This window comes from Styela clava, chromosome 14 (assembly GCF_964204865.1).
Source record: "Styela clava chromosome 14, kaStyClav1.hap1.2, whole genome shotgun sequence".
NCBI lineage: Eukaryota > Metazoa > Chordata > Ascidiacea > Stolidobranchia > Styelidae > Styela > Styela clava.
Window position 1 is genome coordinate 16299492 of NC_135263.1, and position 20645 is coordinate 16320136.

At 36.1% G+C, this 20645-nt stretch overlaps 4 protein-coding genes across 4 annotated transcripts; 1 reads left to right on the plus strand and 3 right to left on the minus strand.

The window, feature by feature from the left end:
* Positions 1 to 1151: 1151 nt before the first annotated feature.
* Positions 1152 to 4615, minus strand: LOC120341369 (ATP synthase mitochondrial F1 complex assembly factor 2-like). The gene is made up of 7 exons (XM_039409859.2): positions 4486 to 4615; positions 4027 to 4071; positions 3813 to 3958; positions 3374 to 3471; positions 3100 to 3293; positions 2914 to 3029; positions 1152 to 1686 (listed from the first exon to the last, which is right to left on the minus strand). Exons 1-7 carry the CDS (start codon positions 4586 to 4588, stop codon positions 1549 to 1551), a joined length of 840 nt encoding a protein of 279 aa, XP_039265793.2. The 5' UTR covers positions 4589 to 4615; the 3' UTR covers positions 1152 to 1548.
* LOC120341368 (E3 ubiquitin-protein ligase parkin-like) lies at positions 4485 to 7088 on the minus strand. The gene has a single exon (XM_039409858.2). It carries the CDS (start codon positions 6683 to 6685, stop codon positions 5348 to 5350), a length of 1338 nt encoding a protein of 445 aa, XP_039265792.2. The 5' UTR covers positions 6686 to 7088; the 3' UTR covers positions 4485 to 5347.
* A 3987-nt stretch (positions 7089 to 11075) lies between these two features.
* LOC120340679 (40-kDa huntingtin-associated protein-like) lies at positions 11076 to 14473 on the plus strand. The gene is made up of 8 exons (XM_039409001.2): positions 11076 to 11240; positions 11859 to 11978; positions 12094 to 12253; positions 12330 to 12398; positions 12468 to 12588; positions 12741 to 12833; positions 13128 to 13336; positions 13595 to 14473. Exons 1-8 carry the CDS (start codon positions 11182 to 11184, stop codon positions 13721 to 13723), a joined length of 960 nt encoding a protein of 319 aa, XP_039264935.2. The 5' UTR covers positions 11076 to 11181; the 3' UTR covers positions 13724 to 14473.
* A 971-nt stretch (positions 14474 to 15444) lies between these two features.
* On the minus strand, positions 15445 to 19105 carry LOC120341225 (uncharacterized). The gene is made up of 2 exons (XM_039409701.2): positions 18347 to 19105; positions 15445 to 16807 (listed from the first exon to the last, which is right to left on the minus strand). Exons 1-2 carry the CDS (start codon positions 19065 to 19067, stop codon positions 16155 to 16157), a joined length of 1374 nt encoding a protein of 457 aa, XP_039265635.2. The 5' UTR covers positions 19068 to 19105; the 3' UTR covers positions 15445 to 16154.
* Between the last annotated feature and the right edge of the window lie 1540 nt (positions 19106 to 20645).

Here is a 20645-nt window from a genome sequence, read left to right on the forward strand (position 1 = left end):
GTCCGCGTGATAACTGGCTGTACGTTTTGATTCTGCAAAATTCTTGCTACTGGAAATTCGGAACTTTTTTAAGGGTACCGGTAGTTATTATCATTAAAAAATCGCCTTACTCTGGACTAATACTGGACCAATTGCTTTGAAGTTTTCAGTGGTTGAGATTGATTTTTTCGCAAGAAGACTACTTTACTTATCTCAAAAATTTCTGTGGACTTCAAGAGCTTCGTTTTTCATGTGTCAGAACAAAAATAGCGGATCGATTTTCATGTGTCAGAATAAAAATAGCGGATCGATTTTTTTCGCCAGAAGACTACAGTATTACTTTTATTTATTTTAAAAATTTCTGGGGACTTCAAAAGCTTCGTTTTTTATGTCACCTTGTTACGTGTCCATATATTTGAGCCTAGCTCTCCTGTTTCAAGAATTGTTTCGCGAGTTGGCGACTGTAAAATGGGCTATTTGTTTCAAAGAATCATTCTGATTCATAGCATTCAACAAACAATCTGATTTTTGAAAGCACCGTACTATTTATTAAAAAGTACCGTAGCGGCAATAAAATGCTTGGGTCTTGTAGAAAAAGCGCCGCGACTGCTTGGATAATGCCTAACAAAAATGTGAAATGAACGCCGTAATTGTTCAAATAACGCCAAACAAAAATGTGATGTGAAATTTTGACGTAGTTAAAAAAAAAGTTTGTATGACGCAAAAAAAATTCTTGAAACACGCGTTGAGTTCAAATCAAACCTCAATTTTCAACTAAGCAGGCATGTCAAGCGCCGTTTTGGGTATTGTGTTCATACGGACTTTTATTTTTTTTAAATAATTTATATTCTTTTATGGAAGGTATTTGCTCAAAGCAATACCACACGCACTCACTCGGAAATAAAGGATTTTGGTCTCTGAGCAAAGTCACTGGCGACTACTAACGCGCCAAGAGCTGCTGACACTCGAAGAATTAAAAACTACCGATATTCTTGAAAAAAAAACTTTGAAAATAAAAACTTGTTTGTGTGTGGCAGGTGCACTAAAAGTAAACGAGTGAGAGACTCACAGCCAACTGAGTTTTTCATTTTTGATTCCCAAGTTCCTAAAAGCTCAGATGAATACAGTTCATTATATTATCTGTAAAATAAGCACAGGGAAAAGTATTCCAGTGTTCCAAAATGGTTTGTATTTCACAATCATAATCGACACCCACCCCACCATGGCCCCCGCGAGGTTAACATATACTCCTCGTGATTTACACTGAACCATAAAATTATCAAACTATTTATTCGTTAGAAATTATGTTATGAACTGTTCGAAATTTGTTTCATTTATTTAATCTTTGCAAATCTGACCATGAACAGATTAAGTCACAATCATTTGCACAATTGGACTCCGCCATAAGGAGGTCGTTCTCGATATCTGCTCACCAAATCTGTCACAAAAGACCTGTTCCCACTTAAGAGATAACAATTCCACACAAAACCATGCAATTCCACTCAAAATTTGCACTGCTCTCTATTTTCGACATGACAAACACTTATCGATGTTGTTCTTTTCATTCTATTAGGCAAGGTTTTGCAGATTTATATATCTGCTGTCCTCTGAACAGGCGTGTATGAAAATCGCACAGGCGGCAGCAGACTTTCTACTCTCAAGAAGATCAATATCGTGATGCCATTCTACATTTCCCCATTGTGAAATCTGAAATATATATGGGACAAGATTTATATATTTATCCTGGTGGCGAGAAAAGACGACAGCCGATCCGGTTACCACTTACCAGTCCATATTAGTTGGGGAAAGCCATCCCAAGATCGACCAGTGATTACGTGAATCACATTATGACGGCGATGAATCTAGCAATCCTTGCACATAAATATCCCGTATACAATAGTACACGAATTTGGACTTTACAGAAATTACAGTTGCACTAAGCTTTTTTCAGATCGGTTAAACCTCTCATAAAAAGGTGTAGATGCTAGTGCATAGTAGTTACATGAGACGTGGTCCGTCTGAAAATTCGATTTTTCAATGGTTCCTAAGTTCAACCAACTTAATAAAGAAAGTTTATTCATGAAACTTAATTTCCCCTACATTTTATCGTTTCTTATTTTAAACGCTGTGTATATGAATCAATAAATTACTTTTACCGTTCTATGACGTTTATCTCCTGTTATAGTTTCTGCCTATATTCTTACGTAACAATAGAGAAAGTTACTACCGTACTTGCTGCAATTTTGCGAGCTGCAGTTTGTGTATCTGCTGAACCGATTTTGGCGAACATTTGCCCTTATTCCTAAGTAATACATGTTTACAAACTTTAAAAGGCATAAAGTACACATTATCGATCACAAAATTGAGTTTTATTTTCTTGTTTCCGTGCAAGTACGCAGGAGTTTCCCTGATAATTTGGCGCCGCACGAACAAAAGGTTTGGTAACCGCTGCCCTACAAGATTTCTGCCAAATGTATCTACAGATGGCAGATCTTAAGAACAATTCCTGCAGGTATAGTGTTAATAATAGTCTTAAATAGTAAACATGCTGGCTTGAACATATCATCACTCTATTCATTTATTTCTTCAACCAATCCAATACGAGCATCATGATCGAATATGCAGATACATAGGATAGGATTTACATATTTATTCCCCGGGGAGAGGAAAACCGATAACACGGCTTAACCGTATGGTGAACCACGGCCTCTCGTCCATTTACCATTCCATGTCGGGTATGGGATTAGTCAGTTATTTGTTTTCGGAAGCATGGACTTGATGGCAGAGGAAGCCGTAACCGTCCAGAGGTTACCGGTATGTGAACCACCCTACCACCTACATTATACAACGTTAAAAATTTATAAATATTTTCTTGTTCTTAAATTGCGAAGTTTAACTGTTCACATGAGAGGAAAACTGATATAAATAGTCCACCTGATATTCCTGTTCCAATCGAGATAAACTCACGGCTTCTTCAACTGTTATACTGCGTTCAACCAATGCAATAGATAGCAAAAGGGATTTCAGTGTGCTGATGAGCCTTTCAAATCCTGTAGAACATACACCTGCATTATTAAAAACATAATTTACAATGCCAAAAAATAATGCAAACAAACTCACCTGTTACAGCCCAAAAATTATAAGATGAGAGGTATTTTGCAAACGTATTTATTGTTTCTTCAGGCAAATGTGGGGAAGTAAACCCTGATGTGTAGTTGAGTTCAACATTGTATTTCTGTCGTGCCCAGTCAATAATTTTACCCCACTCTTTAACTTGATGATCTCCTAAACCAGGAGGCTCGTCAGAATGAAATCTTGAAAAATATATGTTTATTCAGAAATCAAATTTATGACCCAAACCAATACTAAATTCAAAAATGAAATTATCACTCACAATACTGTATCAGTTCGCAAGAAATTTAGACAAATGTCAACCAAAGTTGCTTTATCTTCACCATTTGGCTTATCCATCGCATAAAAACATAAATTGGTCTGTTGAAAAGAAGTTAAAACTGAAAACTCTTCTTGTGTGCTGTTAACTACAGACCTACCGTGATACTTTATAGAGATCCAAAGACGAATAATACATCATAGCAATATGTAAGAACATTAGGGTTTACATAAGAGACCTATCATACGGGTACTAGCTTTACCATGGACTACCATCACAAACCAGCATACTATTTTGATCTGGAAGTGAAACAACTAGAAAAATTTCTTCACTCATATCATAATTGATGTTATTTGTAGTTTAAAACTTTTACATACATTTTACAAAACCCAAATGTACATTAAAAATAGACATCGAGCACAATATGAACTAATTTACTAACTATTGGCATCGTGTGGTATTTCAGTGCGTCTCCCTGGGAATCCCATTCTAATGCAACAGCTTGAGCCAGTTGTTCACATGGTAGTCGCAGTACAATGCCTGAAGGACACTTCAGTTTTCTTTTATCGAGGCTCACATCATATCCATCTTCAAAAATTAACAATGATATTAGATATATGAACATGACTTATAATTTTATTTTTAATTCATCTTACCTGAATCACATGATATTGTTACCTCTTTGAAAAATTTCTTTCTTCCTATAAAAATATATAGATCAAAATGAGTCAGAGAAATCACATTCATGAATTTGAATAGATTCCCCATTGATATATAGAGAACTAGGTGAGCTGTCTTTATTAACAGGATAAACTTTTTATGGTTGGTGCTGGTGAGAGCAATGAACTAATTTTGTAACTCGAGCCAAGTTCAGAACTTGGATTTGCTCAGTTTTCATTGTTCAACAGTGTTATGATGAGATTTATTTTAAGTTTATTCATTATGCACTTGCTTTGTATATGTGAAATAAAATAATTACCACATAAAATAAAGTCTGAGATAAATTTCAACATGTGAAGTGAAGTATCCTCCATTACAGAGCATCAAGAACTACTACATACACCAAGCTGCTTTTATGTGACTGTATTGCTGCAAACAAAAAAACCTTAACTCACCAGAAACACTAGTGTGTCGCCGCAGAATGCTTAAAACATTACAGTGGACTGTCGTAGAACACGTAAATGGCGCGGTTAACAAATTCCGGAACAACGCAGCCATTACCTGACTATTGAAGTATTTGCATGATTTGACAAAATAGCAATATATTACGAACAAAGAAAGAACACAATTCAAATCACTAAATTAGCAACATTCATATATATTCATTAATAGGATAGCAAAGGCACATTTAAATTTCTAGTTAAAACCAGAAATTAGTTTATATAATACAAATGCCACAGGCAGTAGTGAAACTTATTATTAAACAAATACCAAACGCTTGGCCATTTCACAGTGATGAGATGAATATGAAAATATTGGAATAAAATAGGATTCTATATCTTGGCAGGGGGGATGACGAGCTTGGAATAAAAAATAGATTCCCAATTCTTAAATCACATTATTACCAAAACGGTCTGAATTTTTTGCAAACTGTTTTAAATTAAGTCATCAAATCATATGCTATATCTTTATTTCTGAATTCAAACTCATTGAAAGGACATTGCCTTGTATGTGTTCTTTCTTAAAAATGACCCTATTTGTAACATTTTCTATTAATGAGATTATGATTTTAGACTGCAATTAGAGCAGTAGCTAAGTTGATTTTGTATCTCTGTCCTTCTCTTCACAATATCGGATTTTTCAATTCATGAATACAGAACAGAAAAGCTATGAAGCTTTTACAGAACTCAATTCATGAATACAGAACAGAAAAGCTATGACAAATGTTTTTCTTTTTAATAATATCCAACAGTGCGATAGCAAAACTGTTTCTAATGCCCAGCATAGTAAGACAATATATTCTCAACTTATAGAAAATCAGTTAAACCAGTGATCTGCTTGGCAATTATAATTCCATCGTGTAAGGCAATTCCAACACCATTCATACAAACACATTTTACAAGTCATATGCATACAACCACCACTTCTTTCTGTTGGAACTTTGCAATTAGGACAGTTTTTCGAAATTTCCCTGATGGTTTTTATGCTTTCGAAATAGTCTCTTACCATAACACTACTTCCAGCCAACAGAGGAAACTGGGATTCACAGTCTGAGGTTCCATGATATGATTCACGACAATTTGAACAAAACATATGCCCACAATTTGAGCAGGTAATTTTTGTGTTGTTCTCAAAGATGGCAGGTATATCTGGAAACAAGCCAGTTCCACATTTAGGATTGGGGCAAATCATTCCCTTCATTTTACGAATTAAGCATTCTTCCGCAGAAAAAGCTTGATACATTTGGTATTCATCAGCCCCAAGTATGTGAAAAAGGTGTGTATCACACATAAATGAACCTTCACACCCCATCGGGCAGGTAACAGAATACCCTATATTTTCACAAACTATCATTTGTCTATCACGAAGTTTTGTTCGAGAATATTCTTCAAAACATGGCAAACACATAACATGTTCAGGGCTACAAGGAAACGTCACGACCGGATTACATGAATCAAGGCAGGTAAGACAGAGAACATCTTGAATGTTGCTGATAACATTTGGTAAGGATACAGCAGTTTCAGAAGGTGCCGGACTCCGACAAACCGAGCATTTGAAGTAGAATTCTGCATCACAAACATCACCTCCACATTCCTCAGAATAGCATTGGCCAAATATTTTTCCCGCCTGAAGGACATCACTCCATTGCTCAGGCTCACATTGTAGAATAATACTGTCCTCTTTACAATTGGCACACTGAACACGCAGCTTCCCAGGTGTAACTTTAAAGCAAGTATGCTTGCAATAAACATAAAATTGAGGATGTTTTGAACATAATTTTTCTTCATTCAGGTAATTCTGTAACTTGATGAAAGGAAAATGAGTATGTTGACGATGTGGCCATATTCCTGTCAAATATGAATTTCGACCCACATAATATTGTTGTCTTGATATCAATTCTTCATCTTTTATACGAGGGTAAGAGACAACATGCAGAGTCGTCTGAGAACTAAGGGTATATTCATTCAGTGTTTTATCATTTTGCATTGCCTTTCCACAGAAAATAATTTCACACTCTTCGAAAGGGATATTAGAGTCTTTACAAAGCATAGATTTGACATCACACACTTTTATATTCAAAGGCAATTTCATTAGTCTAGAAGTCTTGTCTTTGTGCAACATGAACCTAATATCCAATGCATTGGTAGTGCACATTGCACTGTTTCGGTAAGGTAGTCTCGAAATTTCGGATAAATCTTAAGCCTAATAATACAGTTCTGCAGTTATTAGGTAACTAGATATTTCATATTTGTAAGATACAGAAACAATAAATGACATAATTAAAATATCAATGAAGGATAAAACACTGTAAAAATTGGTCATGTGATCACATTTAAAATTTCATAGCTAAGATCGGTACCGTACTGATATATGGTTCCTAATTATCGAAACCGACCCTAAATTAACGAAACAGGGTAGAATATCCACCTAACCAACCCCTCTCTTTCTTATTTGGTTGAGGTGTTTGCATTTCACTCCAACCAAATTCCAACAATAAATCATATTTTAATTAATATTAATCTAGACTATTCTTCACTGTTCAGGTTCAGTCCCATTTATTACTGTATTAATATGGCTGTATGGTATAATTTGGTAAACTTTACAAAATAAATTATTTCCCGAGCATTGATTTCCTTCTTTATTTTCGTTAAAATTCCAATCCAATGGTTGGGTCTCATGTAGTTTCGTACCTAATATACTTCTAGTGGGCGTAGCATGACAATTTTTTCATGTATCAATCCTAACCCCCACCTGACTACACCATCCAAAAATTACATCAACACGAAGTCACAGTGACGTAATAGAGCCCTTCAAACTATACGAACTGCCATCCGGCATCCAAGACGTGCAAACGAGCACCCGAAATCAAACAGTTATTTCTCTCGTTTTCCCGTCGCAACGATTCCAATAGGAGAGAGATCGATACTGTCAGTCAGTTCTTTATCGTCGGCGCCAATGCCATTTCGGGTGATCGTACGTATATTTGGCAAGCTCAATCCTAACCCCCACCTGACCACACCATCCAAAAATTACATCACTACGGCGCCACAGTGCTGCAGTGACGTAATAGAGCCCTTCAAACTATGCAAACTGTCATCCAAGACGCGCAGACGAGAACCCGAAATCGAAAAGCCATTTCTCTCGTTTTCTCGTCGCAACGATCCCGATAGGAGAGAGATCGCTGACGTTAGTCAGTTCTTTATCGTCGGCGCCGATGCCATTTCGGGCGATCGTACGAGAATTTGGCAAGCTATGATATGACGTGTTGTGACGCAATTTTTGAATGGCGTAGTCAGGTGAAGGTTAGGATTGGCATGTCGAAAAATTGTTATGCTACGCCTACTAGAAGTACCGTACCGTACATTAGGTACGAAACTACACGAGACCCTGTGAGCTTTGGTACCGGTACGGTACGTTACCGCCTACCGGTATAGCCAAATATCTTTATTATATAAATGTACAGTGTCAACTTAACTTTACTTGGTGTACTGTACCTGGCTTTCTTTATCTTTGCGCACCATGCAGCACTTCTTATACCGCGTGGGTGGCTAGGTCACTTTTAAAATCCCCCAAACTACTTTCAGTTGACGTGGGGAATCCCCCAGCCGTTTATAGTCACTTTGAGTGGACCTTTGGATCGTTCTCATATTTTTGGTAATTGGACACGTTAGTGGACGTAACGATCGTTTCAATATTATGTTGTTGTTCTTGTTGGACACGTTAGTGGACATAACGATCGTTTGAATATTATATTGTTGTTCTCGTTTTTCGTCATTATCACTATTATATATTCGCTTTTTTCTTCGAATAGAGGGAGAGAGCTCCATTATTTGTCAACCAGAAAAAACATAAATACATTGATAATAATAATAAATATAAAGCACTACGAATAACGTTTCTTCGGTATGGGCTGGAGGGAGCGATACGACCATACGGTCATCAGAGTCAGCTCCCAACATGTTCGCACCACCTAAAATAAAAAGTATCAAAAAACCAGTACCTTCTAAAATTAATTTGAAAAAATCCATTAGTCTCTAAAGTGAACAATAGTTCACCATGTTCCCTTATAAGCAATCTTTGAAACATCTGCTCGTAGATTGTTGTTGTGTTTCAGGCTGCTTAACAATGATCAAATGAAATCAATATGAAAAAAAATCACAAATATTCTGACAAATCTTCCATGTTAAATTCGAAGTGATCCTATGAAAAAACAAGAGAGCTACGCCCAAATATATGGACACGTCTGTTCGCAGTACAGTACGGTTTACCGTACCGTCAGATCACAGTCTGCAAATATATTCACACCAAGCGAAGCAGTACAGTAGGACTTCCAACTTTCGCTAAGGCGGTACGGTAACGTCCCCGCAGAAAAGAAAACCAACATTATTGCAATACTGTACGGTACAGTACCGTCCGCAGAACGTTCGGTGACGTCATAGCAAACAAAAACAAATCTCACAGAGCTAAAAGAAATATTTGAAATAACTAAAAGTAATAGCCTTCTGGAGAAAAATTTCATCTTTAACCAGTAAAAAATTCGAAGCAATCGGTCCAGTAATGGAAGAGAAAAGCGGTTTTTTAGATTTTCCACTAGATGTCCAAAAAGTGTCAAAGAACAACAACAACAACAAGACCAACATAATATTGAAACGATCGTTATGTCCACTACGTGTCCAACAACTCAAATTACCGTATCCTTGTCTGAACCTAATGTTTATGAATGAAAAAAAATCCATTATCACACCCTTGATGACTAATATATTTTGATATCTACCTCAGTACCACACTATCGATATGGGAATGAAGCAGTCAGTGATTCGACTTCACCTAGGTCCCGAATAGGCTTGGAGTAAAACCAAATGGTTCTGGTGAAACTAATGGTGTGCATCTGTGCTTTGATTTTTTTTTTCTTGTGAAACTTCAATAAATGTTTGGTTATTTAAATCACCATATATATATATATATGGAGCACCACTTTTTTAATGGGGTATTTCACACATTCCCTTTGAATAAGACTCTGAACAAGCAGGTACCCATATCCACTATGTAATTTGAAAAGACTGGATTGAATACAGCTATTGTATAAGAACGGTTCCATCTTCTGATAAAGAGCTTCACAACTTCCCCGCAGCAAAGCAGCAAAAAAGTTTTTGTCACTTGGTTGTGCTGTGACATCATGCAAACTTTAAGAATGGAACGTATAATTTCATTGCTGATATATTTGGTAATAAAATCAATTCACGTTTCATAGAATATTGAAGTACTTTTCTGCTATTAGGAAAAGCGCATTGAGAAGAACGCGTTATTGCATTAGGAATGGTGTATTATTAACAATGAAAGCGCAATGGGTACAATGCAACGTCGCATTAGGAATGGCGCATTGGATGGTACAATATTAACGACTCCTCCATCCATTTTTATAAACCATTTTCGTTCTATATGTCTCGCCTTTTTTTTTCTGAGAAATCTGAACAAGGCTCTAAACAAGCAGCAGCTGGTATGTAGACAACTATTATGCCTTTTGTGGAGGTATCTTAGGACGTGGAAAACTTGAAATTGGATAGGCACAGCTATCAGACAAGAATATTCTCATTTCTCATTCTCATGATCGTCGTGACTGTGACAACAAGCCTTTCGCATTATAGATAGATAGTTTATTTCGGAAACTCCATAACAAACATAAATTGAAAATGGAGAATTCTGGAGGGCAAGCAAAACCCATAAAAAAGTTTAAAACATGAGAAGTATCTCAAGTGCCTGCCCACCAGGGCAGTATCGTATTTTCTGACATTGTTCAATCAGTTGACCAAACATGATCGAGCGACGCAATTGTAATACATTGTCAGTTGTAAACATCAATTTGATGTTGCACTAACCCGTAAAAATGAGAGTCCACTCAAGGATTTATCAACAACTCGAGCGCAGGGCGGGTGTATGTGAATGAAATATCATGGTGCACCAACCCTAATCAGATTTGACGTTGAAACGTTTTAGAAAAACAGTGCCAAGAAAACGATTTCTGTTGTTATGGATTGACCCAGGAATTCTTGTACTTATACCTGAATTGGTGAGATGCAGTGTCTTGCTATTGTTTAACACGGCGATATCAACATTCCTTTGCCTGCTTTTCCAAAACACTCGCGAAATAGGCATCCAAAATTTTGCAATAGCAAAATCTGGGAGAATTTTTTTGGGGTCAAGGGTCAGGGAAACAACTTTTCTCTCAACTTCGATGTTTATGCAGAAATCAGAATAGATACATCACAAGTGAAAAAGAATATTTTTATTTGTACCATACCGGTATCACACCATTTCAGTAATGCTGTTTTGTGACAGTTTAGAATTACTAGGCCTATATTACTCAGCTCGGCTTCCTCCACCACCAAGTCCATGCTTCCGAAAACAAACAATACAGTAAATCTAATCCCATACCCGACTTGGAATGATAACCGGACGAGAGGCCGTGGTTCGCCATATGGATAAGCCGTCTTATCGGCTTTCCTCTCCCCCGGGATAAATATGTAAATACTATCCTATCCTTTTGTATCTTAACATATATAGACTATCTGTATATTATATACCGTAATTTCAAAGCTTACATTGTGCAAGGATACCGTATCGTAATAAGTCATTGCATTGAAGTGTGAAAAATGGGAGAGGAGGTGGATTTTTTCAATTTTCACAGAGCCGCAGCAAGCAAATTAAAGAAGTAGGATTTTCACCCACTTTATAATTTAGATATAAAAGTAGGCCCCAATATGGTATTACCGTACTTTTGCCAGCAGGTATGACTGAAATGTAAACAAAATAACAATACCATATTCAGATATTGGTTGTCATTTGTCAATCTACTTTTATTTCTAAATTATAACAGCATATTGTACTAATATTACTAAGTCATTTGATGATATGCATTTTTTATAGGCCTACTGATATAATAAATATTATATTAACTGGCAAAATATTGGTTGTCATTTGTCAATCTACTTTTATTTCTAAATTATAACAGCATATTGTACTAATATTACTAAGTCATTTGATGATATGCATTTTTATACTAATATAATAAATATTATATTAACTGGCAAAATCAGCTATCAATTACTTTTTCATTATAAAATGCTTGTCCGAGAAATTCTGACTTTGGCAGACAAAACATTTGTGTGAACATTTGTAAAATTTGTGATATTTGAGCTTCTCAATGAATTTTTATTCTTGAATTCTTGACATATCTTGGATATTTTGATAGTCGCATCAGTTACTTTCAAGTGGTTCTGTGTTGCATCGGATAGACAAACATTAATTGTATTTTTTTGTTTTGTTATAGGAGATTCTTGAAAAAACCGAATGTTGCAGAAGCAAGTAGTGAATTTGAACAGCTGAAAAATCATTTGTCGAGGATCGAGTGCTTTCCTTATGCTGGGTTCACAGCAATTGCTAGGGCCAAGTAATGTGAACCGTTTTCAACCTATGATCATTTTTAGCGATCTTTTCAGTTTTAGACTCTATTTGTGTTTTTCTATTGAGATCCAATAGTTGACATTAACTTCTAAACCTTTCAGATGTGAGCAAGGATTGCTCAACCAATCTGGTGAAGTAGATTCACTTATTGAAGCTGCTAGATTTTTTCTAAAAGCAGACAAGGAAATAGATGAAATGAATTGTCCAAACTTTCACGAACATTTGGAATGCTCTATGGGTTGTTTCAATATGGCTATTAAAGTAAGTTATATTGGTAATATTGCACTTTTAATACTTCATTATTTGTATGACTGGTCATTTTTTTTTATCATACTAGATTTATGAAGAAAACGGTATGTCAGTCGCGGCTGGGAGTGTATGCCTTGAACAAGCTGAATTTTACAAAGTAAGTTTAGCGTACATTTTGCTTTCTTTGGAATGTTTCATAGCCTACTAATTTTATTTTTCGTTTCAGCAAACTCACAGATATGATCAAGCTATTCAGCATTATCAAAGAGCTGTTGAGTACTTCTCTGGTTTGCCATCTCAAGCTATATCCACGATGGATAAAGTTATGTTTTGTCAAACACTAATACGTAAGATACTATATTTTTATAAGATAGATAAATGGAACACATAAAGGAAACTGAATGAAAAAATACAAAAGGAGAGTTCCAGGAACATGTTTCTTGAGGGCACATATCATATTTCAGAATGTCGACTAAAGGCAACATTGATTCATTTTTAGGTGATTTTCGTTCTGCCTTGAATTCATCAATGGATATGATGAAATTAATCAAAAAAGAAGGTGCCTATCATCTAGATCGAGTTACTCCTCTTGGTATGCTGTTTCAATGATGTTTCATTTTATTGAAATCATTAATCACAACATACTGTGTCACCATAATTGTGTGACCACTGACCACACCCTATTTGATGACTTACTCCATTTTGGTTTAGGGACTTTTGGGGCAAGTGGGAGAAGAACCCCTTTATTTACTTACCCTATAAATCATATACAGGAGTAAATGGGCTACCATAAATTCTATCAGCAAAAGCCTATGTTATATTCAAGTAAGTAAGTTCAAATTTTTCTAGTATATATTCTCATATAAATTTCTGTCTCTCATTTCAGGATGTTACAATGACTACTATAAAAAATGTGAAGTAACTAGACTTTTACTTCTATTGTTACTTCAACCTCGCCCTCTAGCAATTAATAAAGATTATGCAGAAGTATTCCAACAGTATACATGGCCTGATGAGGAAAGCATGGCATCTGGATCACATATTTTAGACACATTGCTTGGAGAAGATTTATTTATTTTTCTTCGGTCAGTTGTGGTGAGTGCGATTCAGATTCATTTATTATTTTGTTTTTTTCTCTATTATCATCTTCAAAACTGCCTGATAGTTTGTAGTAACAAATCCAGATAGATTCAATAGACTCTTATTCCGACTCCTGGCAATTCATAAACAAGATGGCGAAAATTTTCTTTTTGATTTCCAAACTTTTACATAAAAGGTGATTTTTTTAGCTATGTATAAAATTGTATATTACTTTTCAGTAAAGTAATCCTTAGTCATTTATTTCATTTGCAGATGGCGTGTTCAGGTGGAGATATTGATGCAATAAAAACTGTTCAAGATGGTGTAAAAGATTATATATCTGTTGAACAGAATGTCCTATTGCAAAGGATTGTTGATGAATATTGTCACCCAAAGTATTGAAGTTATATTTTTCATCATTGTTCAAATGGGTGCTCTTGAGCAGAACAGTCCACAATCTTTAAAGCTCAATAACTTTCCCAGTTAAAAGTATAAGAATGAATTGTGAACCTTCAATATTGATTCGCTATTGGGAAAAAGGGCAAAACTCGACATTCTGTCTCTTGCTGCAATATTTATGTGGTCCGAACACTTAGTATGTGGCAAATTAAAAGAGGTAAAATAATAATAAAATGTTTTTAAACCAGGTTTGGCATGAAGCATTCCAATGTGCAATGATATATAAGTTTCAAATATCTGATCTATTTTATTTAACAAACCTGTAAATGTAAATAGTCAGATAAATGCATACCGGTAATTAGACGCTGTATAATGATATACTAGGTGGAAATTCGAAATTGAATATTTTTATAAAATTTGTCCATTGTTATGAAATTTCAAATTTCCGACATCAACAAAAATAGTGCCTCTCTGGTATGAACCTTGGAAGCGATGTTCATCAAAGTGATCCAATAAAAAGTTTGGGATTTGTTTTCAAGTTTCCTTCCCTACTATAAAGTGGATAATACAGTGGATTGGGTGGGGGAGGAGTCCAGGGATCTTCTCTCTCATACCGTAATCTTCTTGGCTTTCCGACCCTCAACAAGCACCACCAACACTTACCGTTACCATCATGTCGATGTCGGTTAACTTTAAGGCAACTGGATTTAATCGTGCAATATGTCTTGTTCAATAAAATAGAAAAAAAGCAAATTTGGGTGATGTGTTTTGTTACATTATGAACCTTTCCCCGACCTTTGTCCCGGAAAATTTCTTTCTATGCTTTACCATTGCAAAATTTTCGGGGCTATTTTAAGAGTGTTTTTTCGAGTTGGCGCCTGTAAAATGGGGTATGTGATTCAAAACATCATTACGATTAATCGCATACAACAATCTCTTTTTTAAAAGTACCGGTAAAGAATTTTAGCCTAGTCTATCACAGCCATTTCTACACTAATTTTTTATTTTTGCAGATAGGATAGGATTTACATATTTATCCCGGGGGAGAGGAAAGCCGATAAGACGGCTTATCCATATGGCGAACCACGGCCTCTCGTCCGGTTACCATTCCAATTCGGGTATGGGATTAGTTATATTGTTTGTTTTCGGAAGCATGGACTTGGTGGTGGATTCGAACCTGCGAACCCACGCAGAGTAATTACTAGTGCGGTGGCGAGCGTATTCCTAACGCTTAGCCCGTTGAGCCACACCGCCGCGCCAAATAAATTAAAACTCCTAGGAAGACAGAGTAATCATTGAATTATCTGATTTTATATTTAAGTTTCCAAAGTACAACTGAAAACTAACGGATAGACAATAGAGTTCAAAAACGTGAAAACAAGGTAATGTTTACGACCACGCTTGAGTGAGAAAAGTGTCTGAGCGGATGAAAAAAAGGTAGCATTGTTACGTCACTTTTTGCATCTTGCTGATTGGCCAATGTCACGAAGTAAACAAGAAAGTCGATGCTCGGGGAAAGGTCCATAGGCCGTCGATTTTGATCCAATCGCTGTGCGCCCCAGGTGTAAATCGCGGAAGTCTAATAGCTATAAGTATGTCTGATCACTGGCTATCCAGTTCAACAAGTAAAATCTGTTTGGTGTCTAGGTTTCTATATTTCAGAAACCACACTGAGTTTGGTGTCACTGAGTGCCCTGGTCAAAACTCCGCTGATTGGAGACAAATTCTAAGCAACCGTCATTTATTAAAATTTTTATTTACGTTAGTTTTAAATGAATATAAAATACACTTCATAACAAACAGACATTGAATAAAATTATACGGATTGGGGACAAATTACAATTTATCACGTTTGGTCCATTAACAGCAGTTTCATAAAGTTGCTATTGTCTGATAATAATTGATTAGAAGCTATGCTAACTAGAGTTGTCTCGAGAAAAACTGCATCAAGTTCCCTTGAAGTTTTTACCTTAATCGACAGTGTAATTTGTGAAAAGGGCTTAAACGAAAACAAAATATTATGTACAATGGTTCGTATAAACAAATCAAATATATTTTTCAAATCAGCGAAGAATTTGTAATAGGTTGCAATAACACATTGTGTAACATCTTCGGAATATGTCATTTCATACTTCATTTGGATAAACTTTGAGATCAATTTGGTTTTCGATGAGTGCTTTAACAACTGGACCCTTAACATTATGAACCTTATTCCAGTTCTAAACCCACGAAATTTTAATTTATGATCATGACAGGAAAGTCGAAAAATTCAAATTCTAGCACAGTACCATATAGGTTACCAGCCAAATTTAATGTATATATATGTGTAAAGGCCATTGGCAAGCTGGCACCGGAGCGGTCGACCACAAACAAGGCCGTGAACGATTTCAAGGTGAAACAGCGCGTAAACAAACATTATCTGATTTTACTTTTATTAAGGCAATGTGCACACAGATGCTGATTTTTCATCGTGTGATTCGTAAGTGAATTTCTCTGTGTTATCCGAATTTGAATCGGTTGGTGTTACGGGCACGGCAACTGGCATCGGAATCACTCCACATAATTGCTGATGATGAGAGATGGGTGGATTGTCATAACGAAACTGGTCGTGATGATCTGGCTGCCTGAAATCCACCAACTGCCCCATTCTATGTATGCCATCTCGATGTGCGTTTGTATCGGAAAAATCTGTTGGGCTGTGGGATTCTCCACTGTTACTGAATTCAAACCCTGGAATGCAATTGTAAGGCGATTCTTTGCTCTCGCATTTGACGTTGTTGTTCAAATCACTTTGCATTCCCATTTTCTCGTCATCATCGCTATTTGAACTTTGCTGTTTCACAGAATCCGGATATGTATCAGATGAAACTTCTCCCACTCGCTTCTTACTGATTTTTCTCTCTTTAGCTCGTCTGTTTTGAAACCATATTTTAATTTGTCGCTCGCTTAGGTTTAGTTGTATTGCCAACTCTGCCTTCCGACGTATTGTGATGTACCGACTGAAACGAAATTCTTTCTCCAACTCGAGGCGCTGATGATCCGAATAAACAACTCGATATTTATCTTTGGTTCTCGTTTTCCCAGTTGCTATACACATGTAAAAAAAACAGAATCAGGTCAGATAGACTTTTAAGGAATTGCATTGTGATAAACAGAAATAAGATGTGAAAGTGTACAATGTTGTCAAAAAACGGCAATGAAAAAAAACTTTTTACTTGCTTGCTAACAAACACATACTATATGTATGTTGGTACGCATTATTAGGTTATATTTTTAATTAATGTATATTAGGCAAGGAATAAATTTATTTCATTCCCATATTATACAGCTAGTGACGGATTTTCCCTTATGCGCAAGGATGTAAACTTTCTCGACATATCTTTCTAAATTATGACAGGTAATAAGACTAAAGTAAATTTGCCGATAGATTGTGAAAAAACTATAGTTGGAGTGGTACCCGATTTATTAGTGAAAAATTGAGACGTTTCACGTTAAACTTATAATAAATGTGGTCATTCATTTTCGAAATTCAGTGTGCGGCAAATCGGCAAGTTTTGCTGAAGACAACTTGTTATGAATGTCGTTTTGTTACGTCATCACTTGAGAAAAAAGTTTATGACCCCGGTGTGAAAGCAGTCCACTTCAGTGCGTCGCCACAATCAATTTGCCCCGAAAACTAACGAATGACCATAAAACGTAGAGGGTCATAAACTTTCATAATAATTATTCGCGTCTGTGAAAGACTTGCCTTACGCGTCATTAACGACTGATTGCCGCTGCCCATAAACGTCACGTGCGTTCAAAAATATCGAAATGTTTTTCGGTGCGTTAATTTTACGACCCGAAGTTACTCTCTTTATGATCACAACTTGTTTTAGTGAGAGAGAAGCATTGATCAAGCGTTCATAAATGGCTTCAAAAACAAAACAAAATGGCGAATAATTCCATGTCAAGAGTACTAAAGAACTGATATGCTATTAAAAAATTAGATTTATTAATTGAATGAGCCAGATTGTACACATATTTAAATGTCCGTAACGAATTTAAACTATGGCGACTGAAAAATAAAAGAAAAACAGTATATTCAAACTGAGCCCTCCATCTCATGGCGCAAAGTCAATTCAAATCAGACTACTTTATTTGATAATGGTATCCATCCAGGTCTATTTCGGATTGAAATGATGAAATATTTTGCGTAAATGTCCAAACCACAAGTTAACAGTAAAAGTTATGACGAATAATATTTCAAATTTTCTTCGCTAATTTATCAAATATCATTTACAAATATACCATTCCCTTTCATGTGACGTAACAAACAATGATATAACATATTTGCAAATATTCAAAGTGTCCATTTTATCGATTTCAGTAGTCGCTTCTTCGTAATTTTTAATTGTTGTTAGCGCAATCTTCAAAGACATGTCGAGATGTCATCGTTTTGGATAATGCAAATAGCCGAGGGTAAATATTGGGAAGCGCAAACCCGACGTGCGTAATGTGACGCGGTAAAAAGAATTTATTTATCATAAGTCACTAACATAATTCAAAGGTGAACCATTACATACAAATTATTATCAAATAAATCACGCTAATGGCGGCAAAAAATATAATTTTAATGTTACATACCTGGCGGCTGGCTGGCGATGTAAGAGTTTTTGTTGATCCAATCATACGGGTGTCGTTGTAACGCCGGATTAGCTGGATCAATTCCATACTTAGCAACATTTTCACCATTGACAATTGGGCCATTTGAAAACATTTCCTTATTACCAATTTCATTGGGCGCTGTCGCATGATGTCCATTAGTAATAGGAGGTAAGTGGCTTGAGGGATATAGGGATGGTCGCGTGCTGGGTGGATGTGGGTAAAAGTGTTTGGCTGGTTCATATGACATGTGTTCACTGCGCAGATTCCACTCTCTGTCGTTGGTAAATAATCTGGGCGCGTCTCTTGGAAATGAATTATGTACCCCTGTATACGCATACGATGCGTTGTGATCCCAGACGTTTGTCGCTGACGTGCGTATGATATCACTTTCACTCACAGGGTCAACGTTCTGATTTGTAGAAACGACTCCATATTCGTAGGAATCCCCATCTCTTATTTCAGTTGGCATGATGGGTGCGACCCCGGATGGCACAGATATTCCAAAACTAGACACTTGATAGTGGGGATGATGAGGAATTCCCGTTGTGTGTACATGAGATCCGTAATCCGTAGATGGTGTCAAACTGCTCATCGGCATAGGCGGACTGTCGTCCATGTTATGAATTCTCCGATCCATAGATTGTGGATTTTGATCAGCCGAAGTCATAGGTGACTTTTGTTCATAAGCGTAACACAGCATTTCTCGTATTTCCACTAATTAGAAATCTACTAAAAATAATAAAGTGAAAGAGTGTAAGGTATTACTTTCGGATATTTTCGTTAGCATAGTGCCTTTTTCAATCATTCATTCATTCCAAATTTTTATATTATCATATCAAATCAGCTTCAAATTTTCATAAAAAATATCTTTGTCGTTCTACTAACTCGCAGAATAATAAAATGAAGGAATACTGCGAGAGACAAAAGACCTACAACCTCTTATCGCAAAGGAAACATGAAATAATTATCTGCAGTCAATATATCCCAGTATCTTCGTTCAATAGCTGCTGTATGGAAACGGAGTATGGGAGTATGGAAACACAAAAAAAAAACGTAACACATTTTAAATAACTTGGGCTGGCTCTTATTTAATGACTACTAAACAGAACTTTGATACACATTATTTACGCTCAGTTGGTGTCATCACTTATTTACACTTACGAATTTCATTTCTGAAAGTTATTTTCTTACCAAAACTATTACTCATTTAATCTAGCGATTGCCTACTAGACGTCAGAATAATCCTTTTTGACACAGAATGATTTCTGAAACTACACCACCATTATAAAAATTGCTTCGCTAAATAGTAAATGGAATGCAAACTACCGGCGTTACAGAATCAAAGCCCTGAAACATGTCATATATGCAAATCCTAGAGTAAGCTTGAAGCAAAATATATTCAATTTCGAAATATTCAACGTTTGTATCTTTACTCCTGCATATACTAAAATAGCGAAATCATGAAATAAAAATTGCTTCGTAACAGGGCTTGCAAAATCATTACCTATATTACAATTGATATTGTGTTCACTAACTGCCGTAAAGTATAGGTTTCATTCTGTTGTTCTAAATAATGATGCACCTATGCGACTTTGATAATAATAAACGAAATTAATTGATATGTTACACTTTCACATTTACAGACGTTCCTACCCACGATTTAATTGCCGGGTATATCGAGCGGCCTGTTTCATCATTGAAGCGATGACTCCGCGTGCAGAATCTTTCCATATCGGAACCTTCTTTTCAATCACGAAGAAATTAAACTGACCCCTAGATAATTGCTGTATTATATTTGACCCTAGACAAACCTGCGTACCAGAATATTGTAGTGAAATTTCTTAGTCTCACCTGAACCCTCTTTACACGACCTACTCTTGTTATGAACAAAATGAGCATATTGTCACAAATGCATATATAAGATAAACTTAATTATATAGATAATCTGACGAATCACAGAATCAAAACGCCTCTTTTCTAGCCAATCTCTAAAGTACCGTTGTTCAGATGATGTCGCGTTGTATACGTACGAATAAGTATGACTGTCGTCTGTGGATTCAATCTAGTGAAAAAACTCCTGACAGTTCCAATTAAATTCTCTTTAAGACTCTACCAACAAACACAGACGATGGTATTTTCTTTTGCTGTTTGTACTGGTTACAATGTCAGTAATCGGGAAATTGTACAAATATTTAGCACAGTAGGATGAAAGAGAGAGAGCGCCGTTGAAAAAAGGGGAGGCTCCTTTTCTCGCCACTGTGCGAAACGTCATTAATTG

Coding starts and splice junctions, on each gene's coding strand:
- LOC120341369 (XM_039409859.2), bottom strand. CDS start 4,588: ATGGCTGCGTTGTTCCGGAATTTGTTAACCGCGCCATTTACGTGTTCT. Junction 3,472..3,812: donor AATACCACACGATGCCAATA/GTTAGTAAATTA, acceptor TCTTTTCAACAG/ACCAATTTATGTTTTTATGC. Junction 1,687..2,913: donor GATTGGAACAGGAATATCAG/GTGGACTATTTA, acceptor TATATATTTCAG/ATTTCACAATGGGGAAATGT.
- LOC120341225 (XM_039409701.2), bottom strand. CDS start 19,067: ATGCTGTGTTACGCTTATGAACAAAAGTCACCTATGACTTCGGCTGAT. Junction 16,808..18,346: donor CATCGCCAGCCAGCCGCCAG/GTATGTAACATT, acceptor ACATGTGTATAG/CAACTGGGAAAACGAGAACC.
- LOC120340679 (XM_039409001.2), top strand. CDS start 11,182: ATGGGAGAGGAGGTGGATTTTTTCAATTTTCACAGAGCCGCAGCAAGC. Junction 12,589..12,740: donor GTTTTGTCAAACACTAATAC/GTAAGATACTAT, acceptor ATTCATTTTTAG/GTGATTTTCGTTCTGCCTTG. Junction 12,834..13,127: donor AGATCGAGTTACTCCTCTTG/GTATGCTGTTTC, acceptor CTCTCATTTCAG/GATGTTACAATGACTACTAT.
- LOC120341368 (XM_039409858.2), bottom strand. CDS start 6,685: ATGTGCACTACCAATGCATTGGATATTAGGTTCATGTTGCACAAAGAC.